This window comes from Vitis vinifera, chromosome 14 (assembly GCF_030704535.1).
Source record: "Vitis vinifera cultivar Pinot Noir 40024 chromosome 14, ASM3070453v1".
Lineage (NCBI taxonomy): Eukaryota > Viridiplantae > Streptophyta > Magnoliopsida > Vitales > Vitaceae > Vitis > Vitis vinifera.
Genome location: NC_081818.1, coordinates 2,475,337 through 2,502,395, shown reverse-complemented (window position 1 = coordinate 2,502,395; position 27,059 = coordinate 2,475,337). Strand labels below are relative to the sequence as shown.

General features: G+C 32.4%; 3 protein-coding genes across 3 annotated transcripts; all 3 read right to left on the bottom strand.

The window, feature by feature from the left end:
• Positions 1-4,369: 4,369 nt before the first annotated feature.
• LOC104881353 (UPF0481 protein At3g47200-like) lies at positions 4,370-5,806 on the bottom strand. The gene has a single exon (XM_010661318.2). It carries the CDS (start codon positions 5,804-5,806, stop codon positions 4,370-4,372), a length of 1,437 nt encoding a protein of 478 aa, XP_010659620.1.
• A 9,126-nt stretch (positions 5,807-14,932) lies between these two features.
• LOC104881354 (UPF0481 protein At3g47200) lies at positions 14,933-16,650 on the bottom strand. The gene has a single exon (XM_010661319.3). It carries the CDS (start codon positions 16,544-16,546, stop codon positions 15,101-15,103), a length of 1,446 nt encoding a protein of 481 aa, XP_010659621.1. The 5' UTR covers positions 16,547-16,650; the 3' UTR covers positions 14,933-15,100.
• Positions 16,651-21,954: 5,304 nt separating this feature from the next.
• Positions 21,955-23,631, bottom strand: LOC104881380 (UPF0481 protein At3g47200-like). Its single transcript, XM_010661489.1, has one exon. The coding sequence runs from the start codon at positions 23,629-23,631 to the stop codon at positions 21,955-21,957; it is 1,677 nt and encodes a 558-aa protein (XP_010659791.1).
• Between the last annotated feature and the right edge of the window lie 3,428 nt (positions 23,632-27,059).

Here is a 27,059-nt window from a genome sequence, read left to right as displayed (position 1 = left end):
CTAGTTCTCCTAGGAATAGATGTACTTAATTTTCTTAAAGATGTACTTATTTATTCTAAGGATGTACTTAACATTCCAAATTCCATTTCGAGGAAGGGGAGAACCTCCAATCACTTTTAAAGGGTTCCCAAAGGAATATATGGACCATGATAAGAGAGACAGGAGTTCCGGTTCCCCTAAAAATAGATGTACTTATTTTTCTTAAGGATGTACTTGAGGTTCCAAAGTCCATTTCAATGATAGAGAGAACCTTAAATCAATTCCTGAGGGCTCCCTAAAGGAATATATAGACCATGAAAATGGAGATAGGTGTCTCGGTTCTCTTAGAAATGGATGTACTTATTTTTCTTAACAATGTATTTATTTTTCTTAAGGATGCACTTAGAGTTCCAAATTCCATTTTAAGGATGGGAAGGGTCTCCAAAGGAATATATAGGCCATGATAAGGGAGATAAGGGTCTTGGTTCCCGTAGGAACATGTGTACTGATTTTTTTTAAGGATGTACTTGAAGTTGTAAAGTCCATTTTAGAGATAGGGAGGACCTCAAATCAATTCATGAGGGGTCCCTAAAGGAATATATAGACCATGATAAGGGAGATAGATGTCTCAATTCCTCTAGGAATAGATGTACTTATTTTTCTTAAAGATGTACTTAGGGTTCCAAATTCCATTTCGGGGATGGTAAGGACCTCTAATACTTCCCAAGGGCCCCCAAAGGAATATATAGACCATGATAATGGAGACAGGGGTCTCGATTCCTTTAAAAATAGATGTAATTAATTATTTTTCTCAAAAATGTACTTGAGATTCCAAAGTCCATTTTAGAGATGGGAAAAACCTCTAATCACTTCCTAAGGGTCCCCAAACGAATATATAGACCATGATTAGGGAGATAGGTGTCTCAGTTCCCCTAGGAACAAATGTACTTATTTTTTTTTTCTTAAAGATGTAATTATTTTCCTTAAAGATATACTTGGGGTTCCAAAGTCCATTTTGGGGATGGGGAGGACCTTCAATTGCTTTCTAAGGGTCCCCAAATGAATACATAAACCATGATAAAGGAGATAGGGGTCTAGTACCTCTAGAAACAAATGTACTTATTTTTCTTAAGGATGTACTTAGAATTTCAAAGTTCATTTTGAGAAGGGGAGGACTTCCAATTAAGATTTAAAATATCGTACTATTTGGCGATATTGACCTAGCTAGCAGCCCAATTTGGTTTAAATATTGGTTTTGGATTTTGATCCTGATTGATGTGGGAAAATAATTGGTTGGTGTAAAGGCATGGGATTGAACCCATGGTTCAAAATGGGCTAACCATGCCACCAGACCAACATTGCTATTTATGATATATTTGACATGCATTTGTATATATTTAAGTTATAAACAAGCATTATGTATTCATAAAGTAAATATCACTTATTTATTTATATTATAAATATTATCTATATATATATATAAATAAATGCTATATACATAAATTAACATATATTTTTTTATATATTATAAATTAATTAAAATATCAATTACAATAAGTAAATTAATTTTAATTGTCAACATTTTAAAATTAAAAATACTTATACATATATCATTTTTTTATGTTTTTTTTAATATATCCAAATTAGATAAATCTCTATAAAATATATTTTAAATTTTGAATATATTATTGGATGCGATAAATTATGTCATGCATATATCAATTTCTTTAACAAAACACCAACAAATGTTCATTATTATTTCTTATATAATTTTTTTTAGAATTTTTATTAACATTTTTATGAGTTTGATCAATTTTTGTCTCATCAATATTTTGTATCAAAATATCCACCTACATTTTCCAATGTATCCTGATATATCCATAAAATGAAGTTATCGATATATCTGTAAAAACCGATATTTTCATCCTTGCCTCCAATAAGTTCTCGAGGGTGTCCAAAGGAATATATAGACCTTGATAAGAGATATAATTAAGGGTCCCAGCTCCCTTAGAAATAGATGCATTTATTTTTCTTAAGGATGTACGTGGAGTTGCAATATTCTTTTTGGGGTGGAGGAACACCTCCAATCACTTCCTAATTGTCCCTAAAGGAATATATAGGTCATAATAAGGGTAATTGGGTTTCTCTTTAAAAAAAATGTATGTATTTTTGTGAAGAATATATGTAAGGTTCCAAATTTGATTTTAGGGTGAGGAAAGGTCACAAATGACTCCCCGAGGTTCCCTAAATTACTATTTAGGACATAATAAGTGTGATTGAGATCTTGGTTCATCCTTAAAAAAATGTACATATTTTTCTTAATAATGTATGTATTTTTTTAAAAGATATAAGTGGAGTTCCAAATTTAATTTTGAGGTGGGGGAATCAAATCGCTTCCCAAGGTCCCCCAAGTGACTATTTAGGATGTATTAAGGGTGGTTGGGGTACCAGTTCACCCTAAAAAAAATGTATGTAGTCTTCTTTTGGATGTATGTGAGGTTCGAAATTTGATTTCTGGAATTGGGGTAAGGTCATAAATCACTCCTTGAGGTCCTAAATGACTATTTAGGACATAATAAGTGTGAGTGTCCCAGTTCTCCCTAAAAAAATATACGTATTTTTGTAAAGAATATACCTATTTTGATGAAGAATTTACACATTTTTCTTATTGAATTGGATTTAGTGATAGAATCATCTAAAATTTAATATTCTTTAAATATTTTATTTTATGAAGGTGTATGATGGATGTTATTAATATATTACTTCTAAATTTATTATAAATATCAATTATATTAAATAAAAATATATTATGCAACATAAAAAATTTCATAACCATATATCGAACATAAAAAACTTAGAAGTTACATCTAACATGTATTTTAAATATCACTATGAGATTATGAAAAATATGTTTGACTTGTGAAATTTAAAATAATAATAATAGAAAGAAATTTGACAACAACAAATATAATTTAATAGATTGTACAAAAAATGGAGGAAAATAAAATATTATTTTTTAATCATAAATAACAATAAAAGTACTTGTTTTTTATTAAATTTTTTTTCTCAAGAGTATTTATATACTCTTTTATTTTTAAAAATTATAAATTGGATATTTAAAAGACTAAGAAACTTCAATTGTTTGTTTATTGTATTTTAGGTTATATTTTATTTGTTCTCAATAATTATCTTTTATATGTTATCATTTTGTATTTAATATGTTCAATAAAATGATTCAAACAAATAAATATGAAAAGACAACACATTAAAAATTTGAAATTAAAAAAGTTTTAGAAGGAAAACTATGGCGGTCTTAATATATCAAAATGGGCATGGAGTAATTTTTTTTTTAAAAGAGAAAATAATATTAAAAGATAAAAAAAGGATATTAAAAGTGAAGTGACATGTAGGAGTTGTGGTTCTTCGTTTTTTTTTTTTTTTTTAATTAAAAAGACATACCTTTTTAAGTGTTTCGTCACATCAAAAAGGGAAATTGTGGAACTCTTCATATGAATATTATTCAAGTGCATGTTGGAAATTGTGGAACTCTTCTTATGGAGTTCTTAAAACCCTCAAAAAAATTTTATTGGTGTATGAAAGCTTGATTTTTCCATAAAAATTCAAAAACTCTCATGTTTATGGTGTCTGGCTTTTACCAATCGTAGGCACATAGGCACAAGCTCCGAGTAAGATGGGTGCATCCCTCATGAAACTAACTCCTCCATCAAAGCAAACAGTTTAGTATTTGATTAATGCTTTGTTGAATCATTGAATATCTCAAGTTTGTTTCATCTCTCCATGTCTAAACAGGAAGTAAGGAGGATGAAAAACAGGCTTCGATAACTAAGTGCTACAAGATGTATTTTAGTGCCATTATCGAGCCGTATGCAAAACTGTCGAGTACTTTTCTCCACTTTCATTTCTAACTCCATCTGTGCGTGTGTTTGTTTTTTCAAACAAGTTGAGTGATGTATTTTGGCAAAAAAAATGCATATTTAAGATTGTTCCCTCAATTTATAAATATATGATCAAAATTATGATTTTATATATCCACAATTTTCTCATTGGAAAAAAAATTGTGTGCAATATTCAATCCCATCCCATCCCATCCATGGAATTACATACTGTTAACTGAAAATTTTCTCTGTGGATAGTGTGTTATGTATGATCCTGGGATGTGAAATAGAATACAAAGAAGGTAGCTGGAAATGGTGAGTTCAAACAGATGTTATAGATGATAGCAAACTCATGGGGAAGAAAAGACTGATAATATTGCATGCATGAAATCCAGTGATACAACTTTAACAATCTATACATCCTTATTTATCTAATCATACACACCGAACCAGAAAAAACACATCACAGTCATAATTAGCCCAGTATATGTATATTAATTACCGGGAAGAGCGCAGTAGGTCTGAACCGCAGTAAGAAATAGTACCAAAACAGCACCAATGAAAGCCATGATAGTCCATGGAGTACTGAAATGGTCGTGAAGGGCTTGAGCCATCCAAGTATTCACTCTCTTGTCGTAGTGTTCCTGAATGCGAGCTTTCACATCTCCATAAGCATCGGGATTTACAAAGTCATTGGTGATCTCGTTGAAAATTTTGGCCACCTCTTCATCGCTGCCAAGACAGTTGTAGAGAATGTGATTAGATCTCAGCTCCTTGACATCGTCTGCATGATCAATGAGCTCGTAAAGGAAGGATATATAAGAAGTGACCGCATAGTCATTTGGGGCTTCTGGACACATTTCGTAGGCTACAAGGTTCAAGAACTTGGGCTTCGTGAAGCCATCAATGATTATTGGAGGAAGTTTCAGGCAGCCATAGAAGAAGTGGGAATTGAAAGAAATGTCTCTCAAGGAACTCGTTCGATTCAGTTGGAGATGGATCCCGGCAGCTTTAAGCTCCTTGATGTTTCGAAAAGACTTCCAAATGCCTTTCTTCCATGGGCAACAGGACCCCCTATCTTCTCCTTGACGCGACGACGACTTTCCCTTTTTCTCAGGTTGCTGCTCTTGTTCGGGCTGACGACTCCTAATCATTTTAAACCTGCCTAGGAGAGCACTTCGAAAAAGGTCGAGGAGATGAGAGGGCTCTTCGTTCTCCTCTTCCAGCTGTATTCCTGTGGGCCTTCCGGTGTCAGTGACGAATTTTTTTATCTTCTCTTCCATTGATGGACCATCATTGAATTTTGCCCCCTCAAAAATCAACTTGAGGACTCCAAAGGGAAGTTGGTTCTCCAGCAAGAACAAGTCCAGCTTCACAAGACATCTTTGGTGATATGCAAGAACGTTACTCGTATCTGTCTCGCGGATGATTTGTAGTAAAGAACACCCATCCAGAAGCATCATCCAGGCGAGTGCCTCATCATCATACTCCTTTGTACTATTCGAATCATAGCAGTCCCTCACTGCCTTGATATTACTTCCAATTTTTGTGTACAAATCTTTGATGTCCTGGTTACTATCAGCCAGGAATTGTTCGGCATATAGAGGCTTGATCATTTCCTCAGGGTGAAGGTCGGGCTTGCTGTGGTGGTAAGGGCCGAATGAAATTACCCTCGGTTCGTAGAATTTGTTGAAATCCTGGGTCCACCTCAGTATCTGAGGAACCCTTGGTATCCTTGGCCATTGAGTTTGAGATTGAGTCCTTTCTTTTGCTTTTTGAAGGGACTGAATCCAATTTTTCATCACCTTGTCACTCATTTCAACAATGCTAGTACGATGCTCTTTAGGCTCAGGGCCAGTTTGGCCACTGTTCCTGCTTGGTTGGTCGCCTTCTTTCTCTTCAACGTTCCTCCTTTCTTGCTGCTCTTCCATGGAATTGGATCACCACCTCAGCCTAATCACTGTTGGTATGTTAATAGGTCGAGAAAATATTAGTCTACTGCCAATGGGTATCCTCAACATCACCCAAAATGAATCGTCTAAATAAATGAATCAGTGATGTTAGTGAACATTCCCGTGTGAAAATTTATTTAATTAGGCGAAATTTATGGAAAGTTGAAAGTCAATAATTAAAACTTGGTGAAAACTGTATTATGTCAAATGATTATAATAATTTTTTTTGAAAGATATTTAATTTAATATTATAACAAATTAATTTAGGAATTTATCCAAAAAGGTAAATGGAACCTTATAAAATTATGAAACATGAAACAAAATTGAACCGAAATGAAATTAAGTTCAAATTATGTTATATAAATTTAGGAATTTATACAAAAAGATAAATTGATTAAATATGAATATTATCATTTAATATTTATAATTTTTGAAAGATTGATTTAATTGAGGTATAGCTTACAAAGGATCTGGATTTAATTAATTTCATTTTGAAGGATTGAGAATCTCATTATTATAATTTTTAATCTTCAAATGTTCTTTAGATTAAATTGGAAGTTACAATTTGAATCTAGTTAAAAAACTTTTAAACATATAATAAAGAAAATTTAAAATTTAAAATAATTTTAAAATTTAAAATGTCCTTTTCCCATATTTTGGACGTATCTTTGTCCAAGAAAAGGGGAACCAATGTGTTCCACATAAGTTCCATCTTGGCTCATCTATGATTTAGAAAAAGAAAAAGAATAACCATATTCCTCAATTTATTCAATTGAATCTATGCATTTCTTGAGCACAAGGAAACCCCTTCCATATTCTAAAAGGAAAAGAACAATTGAGGAAGCTTTGCTTCTTGTCTATAATTTGAAATATACTCTTTCCTCCGTGCAAATCACATGACTATTAAAAAAAAAAAACCACAAAGTACATAACGATTTAAAATTTAAAATGTCCTTTTCCCATATTTTGGACATATCTTTGTCCAAGAAAAGGGGAACCAATGTGTTCCACATCAGTTCCATCTATGATTTAGAAAAAGAAAAAGAATAACCATATTCCTTAATTTATTCAATTGAATCTATGCATTTCTTGAGCACAAGGAAACCCCTTCCATATTCTAAAAGGAAAAGAACAATTGAGGAAGCTTTGCTTCTTGTCTATAATATGAAATATACTCTTTCCACCGTGCAAATCACATGACTATAATAATAATAATAATAATAATAATAATAATAATAATAATAATACTAGTAGTAGTAGTAGTAGTAGTAGTAGTAGTAGTAGTCGTCGTAGGAAGAAAAGAAGAAGAAAAAAAAAACAAAAAAAAAACCACAAAGTACATAACGATTTATATGGTTCGGCCTCAAGCCTACATCCACATGTGAAGACAAAAAAGAATTTCCACTATTATTGAAGGACATTACAGTGGTGTTTGTTTTTTGGCTGAATAGAAAAAGTCAAAATATTTGGTTTATTCTATTCAGCTAAAAGTAACATGTTGACATCATCCAACATAACTAAACTGAACCTATTAATAACAAGTTCATTTTAACTATGTTGGATGATGTCAACAAGTTACTTTTAGCTGAATAGAAAAAGTTAAATTTTTTGGCTTTTTCTATTCAGCCAAAAAACAAACACCACCTACAACTTTAGGGCTTTCAAATCCCAAAGTCTCAATTACACCCAAAAAGAGACTTCCATTATTTTGGTCAAAATCTATTCCTATATATATTTTTACATAAAAAGATTTCATATAAGAAACTAAATGTATAATTATCAAAGAAGTCTTTTCCTAAAAGAATATTTTCTCTATAATGATAGGAAACCCACTTGCAAAAATATTTTATATTAGGAAACTATCTATAACTTTCCAATTGACTAAAAAATAGAATATGAGACACTAGCTTTTCAATAATATCCACCTTGGCTCAAATTCCCAAGATTCAAACAGACTCGAAAGTCTTCCATGTTACTTCACTCCCATACCCCAAAGGGGTCTTTATATATATATATATATATATATATATTATTAACACCAATTAAGTTCAAACAATACCTGAACTTAACTGTAGAAACAGACTTAATCATCAAATCTACAAGATTGTCCACTATAAGGACAGCACCCTGTGTAATCACATCCATAATAAAATACATTAACATTAATATATTTGCCTCTCTCATGGAACATTTGATTTTTAGTCAAATGTATGACACTTTGGCTATCACAATACATAACAGTCAACTCTTGTTGTGAGCTTAAATTGCCAACCAAACCCTTAATGCAAATAACTTCTTTCATTGCTTCTACAGCCGTCATGTATTCTACTTTAGTGGTTGACAAAGCAACTATAAATTGCAAAGTTTCTTTTCAACTAATAACACTACCACATAAAGTGAATACATACTTTGTTAGAGCTCTTCTTCTATCTAAATCTCTAGACTAATCATAATCAACAAAATCAATAATTTCCTCAAACATATCACTACTTTTATCATATACTAAGCCAACATGTGATGTTCCTCTCAAGTATCAAAGTATCCATTCACTGCTTTCCAATGGATCTTTCTAGGGCGATCCATATATCTACTTACCACACTAACTGCATGTGAAATGTTTGGCCTAGTGCAAACCATGACATACATAATGCTCCTAACTGCACTAGCATAAGGAACATGTGACATGTGCTCCATTTCTTCTTCGATCTATGGTGATAGAGCACTTGAAAGTTTGAAGTGAGTTGCTAATGGAGTACTAATTGGTTTTGACCCTTGCATTCCAAAGCTTTCCAACACTTTCTCAATGTATTTTTTTTATTTATTATAAGTACAATTTCCTTGCTTCTCAGTCTCTGTGAATCTCCATACTTAATATTTTATTCACAACTCCAAGATCTTCATTTCAAACTCTCCTTGAAGTTGAGTTTTCAAGTTGTTGATCTCAAACATATTCTTGTAGGCAATTAACATGTCATCAACATATAACAATAAATAAATAAATGAAAGAACAATCAAACAATTGCTTGTGATAAACATAATTATCATACTCACTCCTATGGTAGCCATTACCAATAATAAAAGTATCAAACCTTTTATACCGTTGTCTAAGAAATTGCTTCAAACCATAAAGAGATTTCTTCAACAAATGAACATGGTCTTTCTTTTCCGAAATAATAAATCCCTTAGGTTGATGCATAAAATCTATTTTTCCAACTAACCATGTAAAAAATTAGTTTTGACATCAAGTTGCTCTAACTCTAAATAAAGCAATCATAACAAGTAACACTCTAATTGAGCTATGCTTTATAATTGGAGAAAACACTTCATTGAAGTCCACCCCTTCCTTTTGTGTGTAACCCGTTGCCACTAAGCATGCTTTAAACCTAGCATCCTTACTTTTGAAATTCCTTCCTTTCTTTTGAAGATCCATTTGTAACCAACAATTTTTTTTTTTCCTTTTAGGCTTCTCAACTAGTTGCCAAGTATTGTTCTTTTGAAGAGATTCAATCTCTCATTTATAGCAATAATCCACTGTGTAGACTTTCTACTAGCAATGACTTCATGATAAGTTTAAGGTTCCTCCTTTTCAATTTTCTTTGCCATACTAAGTGTATAAGTAACAAAATCTACATAAGCATACCTTTGTGGTGGTTTAATTTGCCTCCTCATTCTATCTCTGGCCAAACAATATTGTTGCTTTTGTGCTACATTTTCTTTATCATCAAGATGTTGCATTTTTCCCTCATTTGGCTTTATTAAAATCATTTTCTCTATGGTTTCTAAAGCTTTAGGCACAAACTCCACATTTTCTCTCACATTAGGGTTGTTTTCTACATGAAGTTGCTCATTCCTAGGACTCAACATTTCATACTCATTATAAGTCACATCCCTGCTAATTAACATCCCTGCTAATTATAAATTTAGAGAATCTTGAATCTAGGCATCATAACCTATACCTTTTAACTCTATCCGCATATCCTAACAACATGTACTTCCTTGCCCTTAAGAATGAACCTATTTTTCTTAATGATGTACTTGGGATTCCAAAGTCCATTTCGGGGTGAGGGATGGCTTGAAATCACTTCTAGAGGGTCGCTAAAGGAATATATGAACCATGATAAGGGAGATAAGAATCTTCATTCTCTTAGGAAAAAGTGTACTTATTTTTCTTAAGGATGCACTTGGGGTTCTAAAGTCCGTTTTGGGAATGGGGAGGACCTTCAATTAGTTCCTATGGGTCCCCAAAGAAATCTATAGACCATGATAAAGGAGATAGGGGTCTCGATTTCCCTAATAAAAGATGTACTTACTTTTCTTAATGATGTACTTAGGGTTCCAAAGTTTGTTTTGGGGATGGGGAAAACCTCTAATCAATTCTTTAGGGTCCTCAAAGGAATATATAGACCATGATAAGGGATATAGGGGTCCCAGTTACCCTTGAAACAAATGTACTTATTTTTCTTAAGGATGTACTTGGGGTTCCAAATTCCATTTTAAGGATAGGGAGAACCTCCAATCACTTTCAGGAGATCCCTAAAGGAATATATAGACCATGATAAAGGAGATAGGGGTCCTAATTCTCCTAGAAATAGATGTACTTAATTTTCTTACGAATGTACTTAGGGTTCCAAAGTCTGTTTTAGGGATGGGGTAGACCTCTAATAAATTCCCGAGGGTTCTCTAAAGGAATATGTAGACCATGATAAGGGAGATAGGCATCTCGATTTCCCTAGGAATAGATGTACTTATTTTTCTTAACGATAAATTTTTTTTTCTTAAGGACATAGTTGGAGTTCCAAATTCCATTTCAAGGATAGAGAGGGTCTCTAATAAGTTCTCGAGGATCCCCAAAAGAATATATAGACCACGATAAGGGAGATAAGGTCTTGGTTCCCGTAGGAACATATGTATTTTTTTTTGGAGGATGTACTTGAGATTCTAAAGTCCATTTTGGGGATAGGAAGGACCTCAAATCATTTCTTGAGGGTCCTTAAAGGAATACATAAACCATGATAAGGGAAATAGGGGTCTCAATTCCTTTAGGAATAAATGTACTTACTTTTCGTAAAGATGTACTTGGGGTTCCAAATTCCATTTTGGGGATGGAGAAGACTTCCAATCACTTCCCAAGGGTCCCCAATGGAATATAAAGACCATGATAAATGAGATAAGGGGTCCCGATTTCCCTAGGAATAGATGTACTTATTTTTCTTAAGGATGTACTTATTTTTCTTAAAGATGTGCTTGAAGTTCCAAAGTCCGTTTTAGGGATGGGAAGGACCTCCAATCACTTCCCAAGGGTCCTAAAGGAATATATAGACCATGATTAAGGAGATAAGGGTCCCAGTTCCCCTAGGAACAAATTTACTTATTTTTTTAAAAGTTATACTTATTTTCCTTAAGAATGTACTTGGGTTTTCAAAGTCCATTTTGGGGATAGGAAGGACCTCTAATCACTTTTCGAGGGTTCCTAAAGGAATACATAAACCATGATAAAGAAGATAGGCTTGGTACCCTTAGGAACAGATGTACTTATTTTTCTTAAGAATGTACTTAAGAGTTGCAAAGTTCGTTTCGAGGATGAGAAGGCCTTCCAATTAAGGTTTAAAATATCATGATATTTTGGTGATATATCATCGAAATATCATGTATTAGAAGGTACCGATATGATAACACCCTTCAAAATATCGACGGTTTGATATTTCCTTGTATTCATGTTTTTATCGCTAAAATATCGATGATATATTGAGATTTTGTTGATTTTTTGGCGATTTTAATGCCACGTCATTGGTATTTTGAATTTTGACTTTCAAAATTTTGAAATGGCTCCCAAAACTTAACCTAGCTTAGCTACCTAACTTGTTGTCACTTCACCTCACCTATAGCAACACTTTGGTTTAAATATTGGTTTTGGATTTTGTTCCTAACCGAAGTGGGATTGCATTTCAAGGATGCAATGAAAAATAACTAGGTAGTGTAGAGGCCCATTTGAGTTATGATCTCAAGTTCAAAATAAGTTAACCGTGCCACCAAACCAACATTGCTATTTATGACATATTTGAAATGCATTTATATATATTTAAGTTATAAACAAGTATTATGTATAAGATTCATAAAGTAAATATCACTTATGTATTTATATTATAAATATTATCTATATATATAAATAAATTATATACACATAAATTAATATTATATATATATATTATAAATTAATTAAAATATCAAATATATTGAGTAAATTAATTTTAATTATTATATATTTTGTATAACAATTAAATATAAAATAAATAAAATTATCAAAATTTTAAAATTAAAAATACTTATACACATATCATCATTTTTTTTTATTATTTTTATTTTTATGTTTTTGAATATATCCAAATTAGATAAATCTTTATAAAATATATTTTTAAATTTTGAATATTAGTTTTAGATGTGATAAATTATAGCATGCATATATCAATTTCTTTAACAAATTACCTAAAAATGTTCATTATTATTTCTTTTATCATTTTTTAGAATTTTTATTAACATTTTAATAAATTTTGATCAATTTCCGTCTCACCAATATTTTGTGTTAAAATATCCACCAATATTTCCCAATATATTTGTAAAATGAAGTTATTGATATATCCGTAAATACATATATTTTCATCCTTGCCTCCAGTAAGTTCTCGAGGGGCTCCAAGGAATATATAGACCTTGATAAGGGATATAAGGGTCTTAGATCCCTTAGGAACATATGCACTTATTTTTCTTATGGATGTACATGGGGTTGCAATATCCATTTCGGGGTGGTGGAACGCCTCAAATCACTTCCCGATGGTCCCCGAAGGAATATTAGGTCACAATAAGGGTAATTGGGATTCTCTCTAAAAAAAAATGTATGTATTTTTGTGAAAAATATATGTAAGGTTCCAAATTTGATTCAAGGTGAGAGAAGGTGGCAAATGACTTCCTGAGGTCCCCTAAATTTCTATTGGGACATAATAAGTGTGATTGGGGTCTTAGTTCATCCTTAAAAAAAAATGTACCTATTTTTGTAAAAAAAAATACTTATTTTTCTTAATATGTATGTATTTTTTTTAAGGATATACATTGGGTTCCAAATTTAATTTTGGGGTGGGGGAATCAAAATGCTTCCCCCCCGAGGTCCCCCAAATGACTATCTAGGATGTAATAAGGGTGGTTGAGGTCCTAGTTCACCCTAAAAAGAATGTATGTAGTTTTCTTTTGGATGTATGTGAGGTTTGAAATTTGATTTCCGGGGGTAAGGTCGTAAATCACTCGAGGTCCCCTAAATGACTTTTTAGGACGTAATAAGAGTGAGTGTCCCCATTCTCCTTAAAAGAATGTGCATATTTTTGTGAAGAATGCACCTATTGTGATGAAGATACACCATTTTTCACACGATATTGGATTCAATAACAAGATCATCTAAAATTTAATATTCTTTGAATATTTTATTTCATGAAGGTGTAGGATGAACTTTATTAATATATTACTTCTAAATTTATTATAAAATATCAATTATATTAAATAAAAAATATTATGAAACATAAAAAATTTCATAGCCATATATCAAACATAAAAAAAATTAGAAGTTTTATCTAACATGTATTTTAATTATCACTATGAGATTATGAAAAATATGCATGACTTGTAAAGTTTAAAATAATAATAATAGAAAGAAATTTGACAACAACAAATATAATTTAATAGATTATACAAAAAAATGGAGGAAAATAAAATAATATTTTTTAATCATAAAGAACAATAAAATAATAATAATAATTTTTTCTCAAGAGTATTTATTTTTAAAAATTATAAATTGGATATTTACAAAAACTAAGAAACTTCAATTGTTTGTCTATTCTATTTTAGGTTATGTTTTATTTATTCTCATAATTATTGGTTATATATTATCATTTTGTATTTAATATGTAATAAACATGAAAAGATAAAACATTAAAAAAATTGAAATTAAAAAAGTTTTAGAAGGAAAACTATGGCGGTCTTAATATATCAAAACCAATATGGAGGATTTTTTTTAAAATTTTTTTTAAAAAAGAGAAAATAATGTTAAATGATAAAATAATAATAATAATAAATAGGATATTAAAAGTGAAGGTGACACGTAGGAGTTCTGGTTCTTTGATAATTTTTTTTTTATTAAAAAGATTTACCTTTTTAAGTGTTTTGTCACATCAAAAAGTGAAATTTGTGGAACTCTTCTTAAGAATTAATATTATTCAAATGATTTTTTCTCATCATACACTTGATTGGTGAAAGTTGGAGTTCTTAAAAACCTCCTTTTTTTTTTTTTTTTGTGTGTGTGTGTGTATGAAAGCATGATTTCCCCATAAAAATTCAGAAACTCTTATGTTTATGGTGTAGCTTTTACTAATCCTAAGCACATAGATACAAGCTTCGAGTAAGATAGGCGCATCCCTCATGAAACTAACTCCTTGTATCATCATCTTTGCCCTTCCATCAAAGCAAGCAGTTTAGTATTTGATTAAAGCTTTGTTGAATCATTGAATATCTCTAAGTTTATGTCACCTCTCCATGTCTAAACAGGAAGTAAGGAGGAGGAAAAACAGGCCTTGATCACTAAGTGCTACAAGATGTATTTTAGAGCTAAGGATATAAACAACTTCAACGAGTTGTATCAAGCAGTATGCAAAACTGTCAGAGTACTTTTCCCCACTTTCATTTCTAACTCCTGTGTGTATGTTTGTTTTTTCAAACCGAGTTAAGTGATGAATGAAAAATACCTTTGTTCCCCTTTGTTCAGTGATGTATTTTGGCAAAAGACTAAAGAAAAGCCCTAGAGCTCTTAAAGAGATTTCAGGAAGATTAAAAATTTCTTGAAAGAGTTGAAGAGTATTAGAAGAATATTTCTTAAAGAAGTTGAAAACTTGAACATTCTTTTGATGAAGATTGGAGGGCTTCATAAAAAAATGTAGTATTTATTTATGAAATTTTTTTATTTAAAATAAGTATTAAATTGCCTAGAAGGATATTTTTGTCTTTTACAAAAAAAAATAAATAAAAAAAATCAGAGGGCATATTTGAGATTCTTCCCTCAATTTATAAATATATCAAAATGATGATTTTATCCACAATTGCATCCATGAAATCCAGTGATACAACTTAACAATTTATTCATCTTTATTTGTCTAACAATACATACCAAAGAAGAAAAGAACACATCACAGTCATAATTAACCCTATATATATATATATATATATATATATATATATATATTAATTACCGGGAAGAGCGTAGTAGGTCTGAACCCCGGTAAGAAATAGTATCAAAACAGCAGCAATGAAAGCGATGATAGTCCATGGAGTACTGAAATGGTCGTGAAGGGCTTGAGCTATCCAAGTATTCATTCTCTTGTTGTAGTGTTCCTGAATACGATCTTTCACATCTTCATAAGCTTCGGGATCTACCAAGTCATTGCCGATCTCGTTGAAAAGTTGGGCCACATCTTCATCGTTGCCAAGAAGGTTGTAGAGAATGTTCTTAGATCTCAGCTCCTTGACATCGTCTGCATGATCAATGAGGTCGTCAAGGAGGCATATATAAGAAGTGATCCCATAGTCATCTGGGGCATCTGGACACATTTCATAGGCTACCATGTTCAAGAACTTTTTCTTCGTGAAGTCATCAATGATTATTCGGGGAAGTTTCAGGTAGCCATGGAAGAAGGAGGATTTGAAAGAAACGTCTGTCAACACACTCGTTCTACTCGGTTTGAGATGGATCCCGGAGGCTTTAAGATCCTTGATGCTTCGAAAAGAGTACAGCCAAATGGCTCGTTGTTTGCATTTTTTCCATGGGCAACGAAACCCCCCATCTCCTCCTTGAGACGACGACGACTTTCCTTTTTTCTCAGGTTGCTGTTCTTGTTCGGGCTGACTCCCCCTAATCCTTTTATCCCTGCCTAGGAGAGAACTTCGCAAGAGGTGGAGGAGATGAGGGGGCTCTTCGTCCAACTCTTCGTCCGACGCTTCTGGCCTTCCGGTTTTAGTGACGAATTCTTTTATCTTCTTTTTCATGAGTGAATCATCATTGAATTTTGCTTCCTCAAAAATCAACTTGAGGACTCCATAGGGAAGTTGGTTCTCCAGCAAGAACAAGTCCTGCAGCACAAAAATTATTTGGTGATTTCTAAGAAAGTTTATCTTACCTTTCCGGCGGATGAATTGTAGTAAAAAACACCCATCCAGAAGCATCATCCAGGCGAGTGCCTCATCATCATACTCGCTTGTGCTACTCCAATCATAGCACTTCCTCACTGTCTCGATATTACTTCGAATTTTTGTGTACAAAGCTTCGATGTCCTGGTTACTATCAGCCAGGAATTCTTGGGCACATGGAGGCTTGATCATTTCCACTCGGCCAAGGTCGGGCTTGCCATGGTGGTAAGGACCGATTGAAATTACCCTCGGTTCGTACATTTTCTTGAAATCCTGGGTCCCCCTCAGCATCTGAGGAACCTTTGGTGTCCTTGGCCATTGAGTTTGAGATTCAGTCCTTTCTTCTGTTTTTCTGAGACCCCCAATCCAATTTTTCACCCGAGGACTGATTTCAGTAATGTCAATCCTGTGCTCCTTAGGCTCGGGACCAGTTTGGCCACTGGTCCTGCTTGGTAGACCGCCTTCTTCCTCTCCAACGTTCCTCCTTTCTTGCTGCTTTTCCATGGAATTGGATCACCACCTTGGCCAAATCACTGTTGGTACGTTAATTGGTCCAGAAGATGTTAGTCTACTGCCGATGGCTGTCCTCAACATCAAACAAAATGAATCGTCTAAATAAATGAATCACGTGATGTTCACTAACATTCACGTGTCAATATTTTATTTAATTAGGAGAAATTTGTGAAAAGTTACTCCAAAGTCAATAGTTTAAATTCCTTCCAAGTCACATTTGGAAATCAGGAATTTCAAAAATTAAATTTAAATTTAATTACTAAATTATTTGAGATTGGATTTTTGAAATTTGAATATTACATGTATTGTAAGAATTAATTTTAATATTACAAGGTTATTATTAGAGAAAAACTTAGTGAAATTTGTATTATAATGGGAATTTCAAAAGATATTTAATTTAATATTATAACAAAACAATTTAATTTTTAATTATAATGGGAATTCAACCTTATAAAATTATAAAACATGAAACAAATTTGAATCCCCAAGTAAAATTAAGATTAAATTATGTTATATTAATTTAGGAATTTATACAAAAGAGTAAATTGATTAAATATGAATATTATTATTTAGTAGATTTAATTTTTAAAAGGTTGATTTAATTGAGGTATAATTTACAAAGGAAGTTGATTAAATTAATTTCATTTGGAAGGATTGAGAATCTCATTAATGTAATTTTTAATCGTGGAATGTTCTTTAGATTAAATTACAAGTTACAATTCGAATATCTGCCCCTTAAATTTTTTTTCAACATATAAAAAAGAAAATCTTAAAATTAAAATCATTTTTAATTTTAAAATGTCCTTTTCCCATATTCAGGACATCTCTTTGTCCAAGAAAATGACTGGAACCAATGTGTTCCACATAAGTTCCATCTTGGCTCATCTATTACTAAAAAAATGAAAAAAGAAAAAGAAAAAAACAACCATATTCCTCAATTTATTCAATATTCTAAAAGGGATAACATAATTGAGTAGGCATTCCTCAATTTATTCAATTGAATCTATGCATTTCTTGAGCATAAGGAAACTCCTCCAATATTCTGAAAGGGAAAACACAATTGAGTAAGCAACATTCCTCAATTTATTCAATTGAATTTTTGCATTTCTTGAGCATAAGGAAACCTCTTCCATATTTGGAAAGAAAAAACACAATTGACTAAGCATTCCTCAATTTATTCAATTGAGTCTATGCATTTCTTGAGCATAAGGAAACCCCTTCCATATTCTAAAAGGGAAACACAATTGAGTAAGCATTTTTCAATTTATTCAATTGAATCTATGCATTTCTTGAGCATAAGGAAACCTCTTCTATATTCTTAAAGGAAAAACACAATTGAGTAAGCTTTGCCTCTTGTCTGTAATGTGAAATATACCTCCCCGCCATGCAAGTCTCATGGGTGTGTGCACATATATAAGAAAACAAAAACAAAACACACAATGTACACAATGATTTTTGTGGTTCAACCTTAGGTCTACATTCAAGGTAAAGACAAGGAAAATTTTCCACTATTGTTGAAGAAGATTATGATTCTAGAGCTCTCAAATCCGAAAGTCTCAATCACACCCAAAAAGAAACTTCCACTATTTTGGTTAAAATCTCTTTCTATGTATATTTTTCTAACTATATAGGAAAATTCTATATAAGTAACTAAGTGTATAATTGTCAAAGATGTCTTTTCCCAAAAGAATATTTCCTTTATTTTGATAGGAAACCCACTTACAAGAATATTTTATATTAGGAAACTATCTATAACTTTTCAATTAACTCATAAATAGAATCTGAGACATTTTCTATTAATCTCCACCTTGGCTCAAATTCCTAAGATTCAAACAAACTCGAAAGTCTTCCATATTACTTTGCTCCCATACCCCAAAGGGTCCTTTAGATACTATTAACACTAATTAAGTCTAAGCAATGTGTGAACTTAATTGTAGAAACAAACTTAGTCATCATATATGTGGGATTGTCCATTGTAAGGATTTTTTTCACTATAATAGCACATTGTATGATCATATCCCTAATAAAATGTATTTTGACATCAATATGTTTACTCCTCTCATGGAACATTTGATTTTTAGTCAAATGTATAACACTTTGACTATCACAATACACAACTGTCAACTCTTATTGTAAGCTTAAATTGCCAACAAACCCTTAAGACAAATTAGCTTCTTTCACTCCTTATGTGGCTACCATGTGTTCTACTTTAGTGGTTGACAAAACAACTATAAATTGTAAAGTTACTTTTCAACTAATAACATTACCACATAAAGTGAATACATACCTTATTAGAGATCTTCTATTTAAGTCTGTATCATAATCATAATCAACATAACCAATAATTTCCTCCAAGATGTCACTACTTTTATCATATGCTAAGCCAACATGTGATGTTCTTCTCAAGTATTGAAGTATCTATTCACTGCTTGCCAATGGATCTTTCCAAGGCAACCCATATATCTACTCACCACAGTAACTGCATGTGAAATGTTTGGCCTAGTGCAAACCATGACATATATAATGCTCCCAATTGCATTAGCATAAGGAACATGTGACATGTGCTCCTTTTCTTCTTCGATCTATGGTGATAAAGCACTTGAAAGTTTGAAGTGAGTTGCTAATGGAGGGCTCATTGGTTTTGATCCTTGCATTCCAAAGCTTTCCAACACTTTCTTAATAGTTTTTATTTATTTATTTATTTGATAAGTACAATTTCCCTACTTCTCGGTCTCTATGAATCTCCATACCTAACATTTTCTTTGTAGCTCCAAGGTCTTCATTTCAAACTCTACTTGAAGTTGAGTTTTCAACTTGTTGATCTCAAACAAATTCTTGCAAGCAATTAAACATGTCATCAACATATAACAATAAATAATGAAATAACCATCAAACAATTCCTCGTGATAAACATAATTATCATACCCACTCCTATGGTAGCCATTACCAATAATAAAAGTATCATACCTTTTATACCATTGTCTAAGAGAATGCTTCAAAACATAAAGAGATTTCTTCATCAAACAAACATGGTCTTTCTTTTCTAAAATAATGATTCCCTTAGGTTGATGCATAAAATATGTTTTTCCAACTTACCATGTAGAAAACCGGTCTTGACATCAAGTTGCTCTAACTCTCAATTAAATAAAGCAACCATAGCAAACAATAATCTGATTGTGCTATGCTTCACAATTGGAGAAAACACTTCATTGAAGTCCACCCTTTTGTTTTGTGTGTAACCTGTTGCCACTAAGTGAGCTTTAAACCTAGCATTCTTACTCTTGAAATTCCTTCATTTCTTTTGAAGACCCATTTGCAACCAACAATCTTTTGATTTTTAGGCTTCTCAACTAGTTTCCAAGTAAGGTTCTTTTGAAGAGATTCAATCTCCTCATTCATAGTACGTAATAATCCATTGTGTAAACTCTCTATTAGAGATGGCTTCATGATAAGTTTGAGGCTCCTCATTTTCAATGTTTTCTGCCACACTAAATGCATAAGCAACCAAATCTACATAAGAATACCTTTGTGGTGGTTTAATTTACCTCATTGTTCTATCTTTGGCCAAACAATATTGTTGCTCTTGTAGTGTGTTTTCATTATCATCAAAATGTTGCACTTCTTCCTTCTTTGGCTTTATTGAAATCGTTTTTCTCACAACACATGATTTTCTTACAACACAGTCCATGATGATATCTTGAATCTGCAACAAGAACTCTTATTTCGGAGAAAAAAAAAAAAAACAGAAAAAAGATGTAGAATGTATGGTATGGTTCTTGAGTTTTAGTGTTTTTACAAGCTTTTTATCGATGGAAAACCATGAATAACAACAACAATGACCTTTAGTAATCATTTCAAATCTTACTTTATTTCATATTTTTTCATGATAAAACCAAATATAAGAAAATTGTTATTTTTTTAACATTTTTTCTTTCTTGTTTAGTACTTTTTGGAACCTAACATAGCATTAAAAACGATTAGTTCACAAGGAAAATGTCAAGATCGATTCTAGGATATATTTGTAATCAAATCCAATTATTGTCCTTTCGTGGAAAATGTTAGGATGCGTAGTTACCACCCTTTAATTAAGTTGGGCCTCTGGGAATTTATGAGTAGCAGCATTGAAAGTCTGTCTTCGTGCCTTTTATGCAATATCTCAATACTTTTTGGTACGCATGTGTGCCAAGTTCCTGTTTGGCCCCCATTTGTGTCCAAGTGATGAGATTGAAAGTGGAATACAGATATAATTATATAAAAGGAGAGAAAAAGTTGAAAGAATTAAAAATTTATTGTGTTTCACGACTCTCTTATTAGAATATTACATAAAAACTCCTCCCAGTAAAATATAGAAAAATTTTACGTCTTGATTTGTATCTTCAAATTTAAGATACCATCCTTTACCTTCTAAAATCTTCAAATTTGATAGATTTGGCAGAAATATTTGTAATTTGATCTCAAGATTTTACAAATTTTAATTGTTTTTCCTCTTCATAATACTCTCTAATAAAATGATATCTTGTATTGATGTACTTACTTTAATCATCGAAAGTTGGATTTTTTTTTTTTAATTTAATCACTCATTTGTTGTCAACGTAAATTTATGTTGGTTCTTGTTATGGCAAATTAAGCTCCTTCAACAAATTTTTGAACTAAATTGTTTGACATACATGTGATGTTTCAATAACATACACATAATGTTATTAAAACAAATTCTGCTTCACAAGTTGGAAGTGTTGCAGGTTGTTTTTTTAAGGTCCAAGAGCTCTTAAAGAGATTCCAAGAAGATTAAATTTTTTTTGAAGAGTTGAAGAATATTCAAATATTCCTTAAAGAAGTTGAAAACTTGGAGATTCTTTCAATGAAGATTGGAAGACTTCATTAAAAAATGTAGTATTTTTTTCTGAAATCTCTTTTGATCCAAAATCAAACATTAAATTGCCTAAAAGGATATATCTGTCTTTTGTAAAAAAAATTTAAAAATCAGAGGGCATATTTGAGATTCTTCCCTCAATTCATAAATATATCAAAATTATGATTTTATCCACTATTTTATTATTTGAAAAAAAATAAAAATAAATTGTGTGCACAAATTCAATCCCATCCCATCCACGAATTACATACTGTTGACTGAAAATTTTCTATTATGATCCTGGTCTATGAAAAAGAATATAAAGAAGCTAGCTAGAAATTGTGAGTTCTTGTAGATCATAGCAAACTCATGGAGAGGAAAAGACTAATAATATTGCATGCATGCATGAAATCCAGTGATACAACTTAACAATCTATACATCTTTATTTATCTAATCATACAATCTTCCATTTCTCAAACCGAAACACGCCAAACAAGAATAAAAACACATCACAGTATACAACTTAACAATTTATACATCTTTATTTGTCTAATCCCAAAGAAGCCAAACAATATGCCAAACAATATACCAAACAAGAAAAAGAAAAATCGGAACCCCTAATAGCCCCATATATATATGCATCATTTGTTTACCGGGATGAGCGTAGTAGGTCTGAAGGCCAGTAACAATTAGTATCCAAACAGCTGCAATTAAAGCCGTGAAAGTCCATGGAGACCTGAAATGTTCGTGAAGGCCTTCAGCTATCCAAGTTTTCACTCTCTTGTCGTAGTGTTTCTGAATGCGAGCTTTCACATCTCCATAAGCACCGGGATCTACCAGGTCATTGCCGATCTCGTTGAAAATTTTGGCCACATCTTCATCGCTGCCAAGAAGGTTGTGGAGAATGTGCTTAGATCTCAGCTCCTTGACATCGTCTGCTTGATCAATGAGTTCGTAAAGGAAGCACACATAAGAAGTGACCGCCTGGTCAACTGGGGCATCTGGACACATTTCATAGGCTACCATGTTCAAGAACTTGGTCTTCGTGAAGCCATCAATGGTTATTGGGGGAAGTTTCAGGCAGCCATAGAAGAAGTGGGATTCGAAAGAAATGTCTGTCAAGAAACTCGCTCTTCTCGGTTTGAGATAGATCCCGGCAGCTTTAAGCTCCTTGATGTGTCGAAAAGACTTCCAAATGCCTCGTTGTTCGCCATCTCCTCCAGACAACGACGACTTTCCTTTTTTCTCAGCTTCCTGCTCTTGTTCGGGCTGACTCCCCCCATTTCCTCCTCCAGATGACGACGACGACTTTCCTTTTTTCTCAGCTTCCTGCTCTTGTTCGGGCAGACTCGCCCCATTTCCTCCTCCAGATGACGACGACGACTCTCCTTTTTTTTCAGCTTCCTGCTCTTGCTCGGGCTGACTCCCCCTAATCATTTTAAACCTGCCTAGGAGAGCACTTCGCAAAAGGTCGAGGAGATGAGAGGGCTCTTCGTTCTCCTCTTTCAGCTGTATTTCTGATGACAACCCTTCTGGCATTCCGATGTCAGTGACGAATTTTTTTATCATCTCTTCCAGGGTTAGGCCATCATCGAATTTTGCTTCCTCAGAAATCAACTTGAGGACTCCAAAGGGAAGTTGGTTCTCCAGCAAGAACAAGTCCTGCTTCACAAAATTTATTTGGTGATTTCTAAGACCGTTACTCATATTGACTCTGCTGCTGATGAATTGTAGTAAAAAACACCCATCCAGAAGCATCATCCAGGCGAGTGCCTCATCATTATACTCCTTTGTACTATTCGAATCATAGCAGTCCCTTACTGCCTCGATTTTACTTTCAATTTTTGTGTACAAATCTTTGATGTCCTGGTTACTATGAGCCAGGAATTGTTCGGCACATAGAGGCTTGATCATTTCCACTGGGTGAAGGTGGGGCTTGCCATGGTGGTAAGGACCCAATGAAATTACCCTCGGTTCGTACAATTTCTCGAAATCCTGGGTCTGCCTCAGTATCTGAGGAACCTTTGGTATCATTGGCAATTGACTTTGAGGTTGAATCCTTTCTCTTGCTTCTTGGACTAACCGATTCCACTTTTTCACCGTAGGATTGATTTCAACAATGTCAATCCTATGCTCCTTAGGCTCGGGGCCAGTTTCGCCACTGTTCTTGCTTGGTTGACCGCCTTCTTTCTCTCCAACGTTCCTCCTTTCTTGCTGCTCTGCCATGGAATTGGATCACCACCTTGGCCTAATCACTGTTAGTATGTTGGTCCAGAAGATGTAAGTCTACTGCCGATGACTAGGTGTTAAAAGCGCTTCCAACCAAGACGGATGACTTGGTCTACTGCCGATGACTTGGTCTACTGATTATTACTGATACTAATAATCACTGCCAGCGCTTCCTACCAAACGGAGGAAAGGTTACAACTATTTTGCTAAAAAATTTCAAATGTTGGTAAGTTCAGAACTACGCATAAACTCTTTCAGCTTGTTTAACAGTAATTTTTAAAACCTTTTTAACTTTTTTTAATATTGAAAATAATTTTTTTACTAAAAAATTTCAAGCATTAAAAAAGGTTAAAGAACTTTCTACCATCAGTCAAACAGAAAATTATTAGGGTGATATCATGGAAAATGATAGGATGTGCAGCTATCTCCTTTTAATTGAGTTGGGCCCCCGGGAATTGATGAGTGGCAGCATTGAAAGGCTGTCTTCGTCCCTTCCATGCAATATTTTAATACTTTTTCGTACAAACATTGTCCTTTCATGAAAAAATTAATGAGTAGCAGTATTGAAAGGCTGTCTTCGTGCCTTTCAATGAAATTAAAATTGAATTATGTTATGTACATTTAGGAATTTATATAAAAAGATAAATTGATTAAATATGAATATTATCATTTAGTAGATTTAATTTTTAAAAGATTAATTTAATTGAAATATATTTAACAAAAAAGTAGATAAACTAATATCATTACTAAGGATTGAGAATCTTATTATTGTAAATTGAACAAAGGTTAGTGGATTATTACATTATTAGCTAAAATTGATATATTTGAAAAAATAAAAGCTTAAAATGGGAATATGGTAAAATATAGTTTTAGTATGATATGAAATTTAATTAAATTAGTAAATGTATTGGAAAATGAGATGAGGGGGGTGTTGGGATGGCATAGAGAGTGGTGTGAAATCCTAAAAAAAGAATGGGAAACGATAAAAATCAACTAAGGGAAATAATAATAATAATAATAATAATAATAACAACAACAACAAAAAAAATGGAGTATATATAAATTTTGTATGGTTGATATTATTAAACATATGATTATTAAAACAGAAATGGAGTATAATAATAAAAACGATAAAAATATTATTACACACTTTTAATTTTGTATGGTTGATATTTCATTTAATGTAATATAATATAAATGGAGTATTATATTTTAGCATATGATTGTGTTGTATAGACCTCGAATTTTTAACTCCTTTAGATGAAAGACATCCTATTGAGCAACATAGAAATGCTCACTCATTTTTTTCCTAAAATTTTAATTAGATAAGAATATATAAATTATGAAAAACCACAAGATTAGGGAGAGTTCCATAAAGTCCAAAAAAGCGAAGGAAGGTTGAAAGGGCTTCCTATAACCACTATCAAAGAGACTCTTTCAGCTTGTTTGACAGTAATTTTTGGAAATATTTTTAACATTTCTAGTACTTGAAAATAACTCTTTTTATAAAAAATTCTAGTGTTAAAAAAAGGTTAGAAACACTTTTCTACAATTATTGTCAAACGTGCTCTTACTATGATGATATTTTGCAAGTGATTCTATGTATATAATTATTGTTTTAATTTTTTTTTTTATGATTATATGAATTTTTAATTGATTTTTAATGGGAATTATGTTGGAGAAAAATTCAATTCATGTGAATCAAAGATAAATATTTGTGTGAAGTGTTATAATTATTTGGACGGTGTTAGAAAGATAAAATTGGAATTTATTAGTAATATATCAATGTTAAAAATAATGGAAATTATTTTTCAAAATTTTTTAGTATTGTTATGGGTTTAAAATAATTGTTTTATATTATTGGGTATTATCATTTGAGTTTAGATTGCACAATAATATTATATCACATTCATTTTGCATCCATGCATGGTTATATGGAAAGAAAAGTAAAGAAATTGTTATATGAAATGGAAATGAGAATGGAGGCAAAAAAAAGTGAAAAGAAAAGAAAATATGAAATGAAAGAAACCAAAGAGGGTGAATTAAGAAGAGAGTGAGATCCTTAGTATAAAAGATATAAAAGTTTTCCCTGAGAATATTCCAAATGGGGAGTTTATTTAGGTATGGACATGTATCATTCTGTGAAAACCCATAAACAATATTGTTGGTGTTGTACCAACTGGATACATGTTTGTCTAGCATCATTAGAGTCAGACGAACTTCTTCCTTGTACAAGAGGATGTTCGGACAGGTGGTTTGAGTACGCCATTCCAAAGCTTAAGTCAAAATCTAGCAAGAGTGAATCCAACTTTTTTTAATGGTTATGTGCACGCGTACCTTTTTCATGCTTTTGGAGGGATTTTTATAGAACATATGGCACCATCGTCACAACGTTGATTATGCATTCATGTCTTTCTTGCACTGATGATTGCCGTCGTGGCAGATACTATGTCTTAATAAGGTAGTCAACGCCATCATCTTAGCGCAGATTAGACAATCATACCAAACAAGAGTTGCTGATTGGTGTCATTTATTGGCTGTCGTGTAAGAATTTCGGACTATATCGTTGATTGTGCATTTACGTTTGTCAATGTCATTGATTGCGTGTAACGACTGATTGACATTGATTTTTGGGTGTAAATGTCGTCTAAATTGTTGCTCATGCATTGGGTGTGATTAATCATCTGTCCAATGCTTGGAATTTTTGGTTGGGTTGATTTGTCCGTCTGGGAATCCTAGTCGGCTTGGTCTATCCATTCCGTCTGGCATTGGGGAAGAAGGAAATCTACTTTTCCTCTTGCACTAGACGAAGCTTGCCTTGATCCAAACAGATTAGCTACTTACTTTAGACGACCAAAGGGTCTTGAGCTTGGAAAGAACACGTGGAGGGAAGCTTCCCACAAATATTGCATTACCTGATTGTGTATATGCATTTGCATTATGTTTACATTTGGAATGATTTATATATCAATGGATTGAATGACATCAATTGTATGTTTGGATATATTATTGGAGACTAAAATAATTTATTTATTTTGTATTAAAAAATTAGAAATATTTGATATGATACAAATAATTGCAATAAGAAAAGTGATCATTTATATTAATTTAATTCATTTTGTATGGTAGAGATTTCATTTTCCATCGACAGACAATAATTAAATAAGACATCAATTACGAGAAAGTTACCTTAATCAAAGGGCATTTTCCATCATGATGTTTTCCCATCATCAAACAATAATTGCATCTGATTATAAATGTATCTTGAATTCATACATCCATTAAGGAATAAGTAGTATGGTTCTTTTCTTTTATTATTCCTTATTGTAAGAACTTGGATAAACCTAAGGAATTAATTCTTTCAGATTCTGAAACACAAACCAATGAAATCAAGGTAAGTTACCTTTCTTTCCTTAGAATGAAAG

Bases quoted from the DNA above. Each gene is read 5' to 3' on its own strand.
- LOC104881353 (XM_010661318.2), bottom strand. From the start codon at position 5,806: ATGGAAGAGCAGCAAGAAAGGAGGAACGTTGAAGAGAAAGAAGGCGAC.
- LOC104881354 (XM_010661319.3), bottom strand. From the start codon at position 16,546: ATGGAAAAGCAGCAAGAAAGGAGGAACGTTGGAGAGGAAGAAGGCGGT.
- LOC104881380 (XM_010661489.1), bottom strand. From the start codon at position 23,631: ATGGCAGAGCAGCAAGAAAGGAGGAACGTTGGAGAGAAAGAAGGCGGT.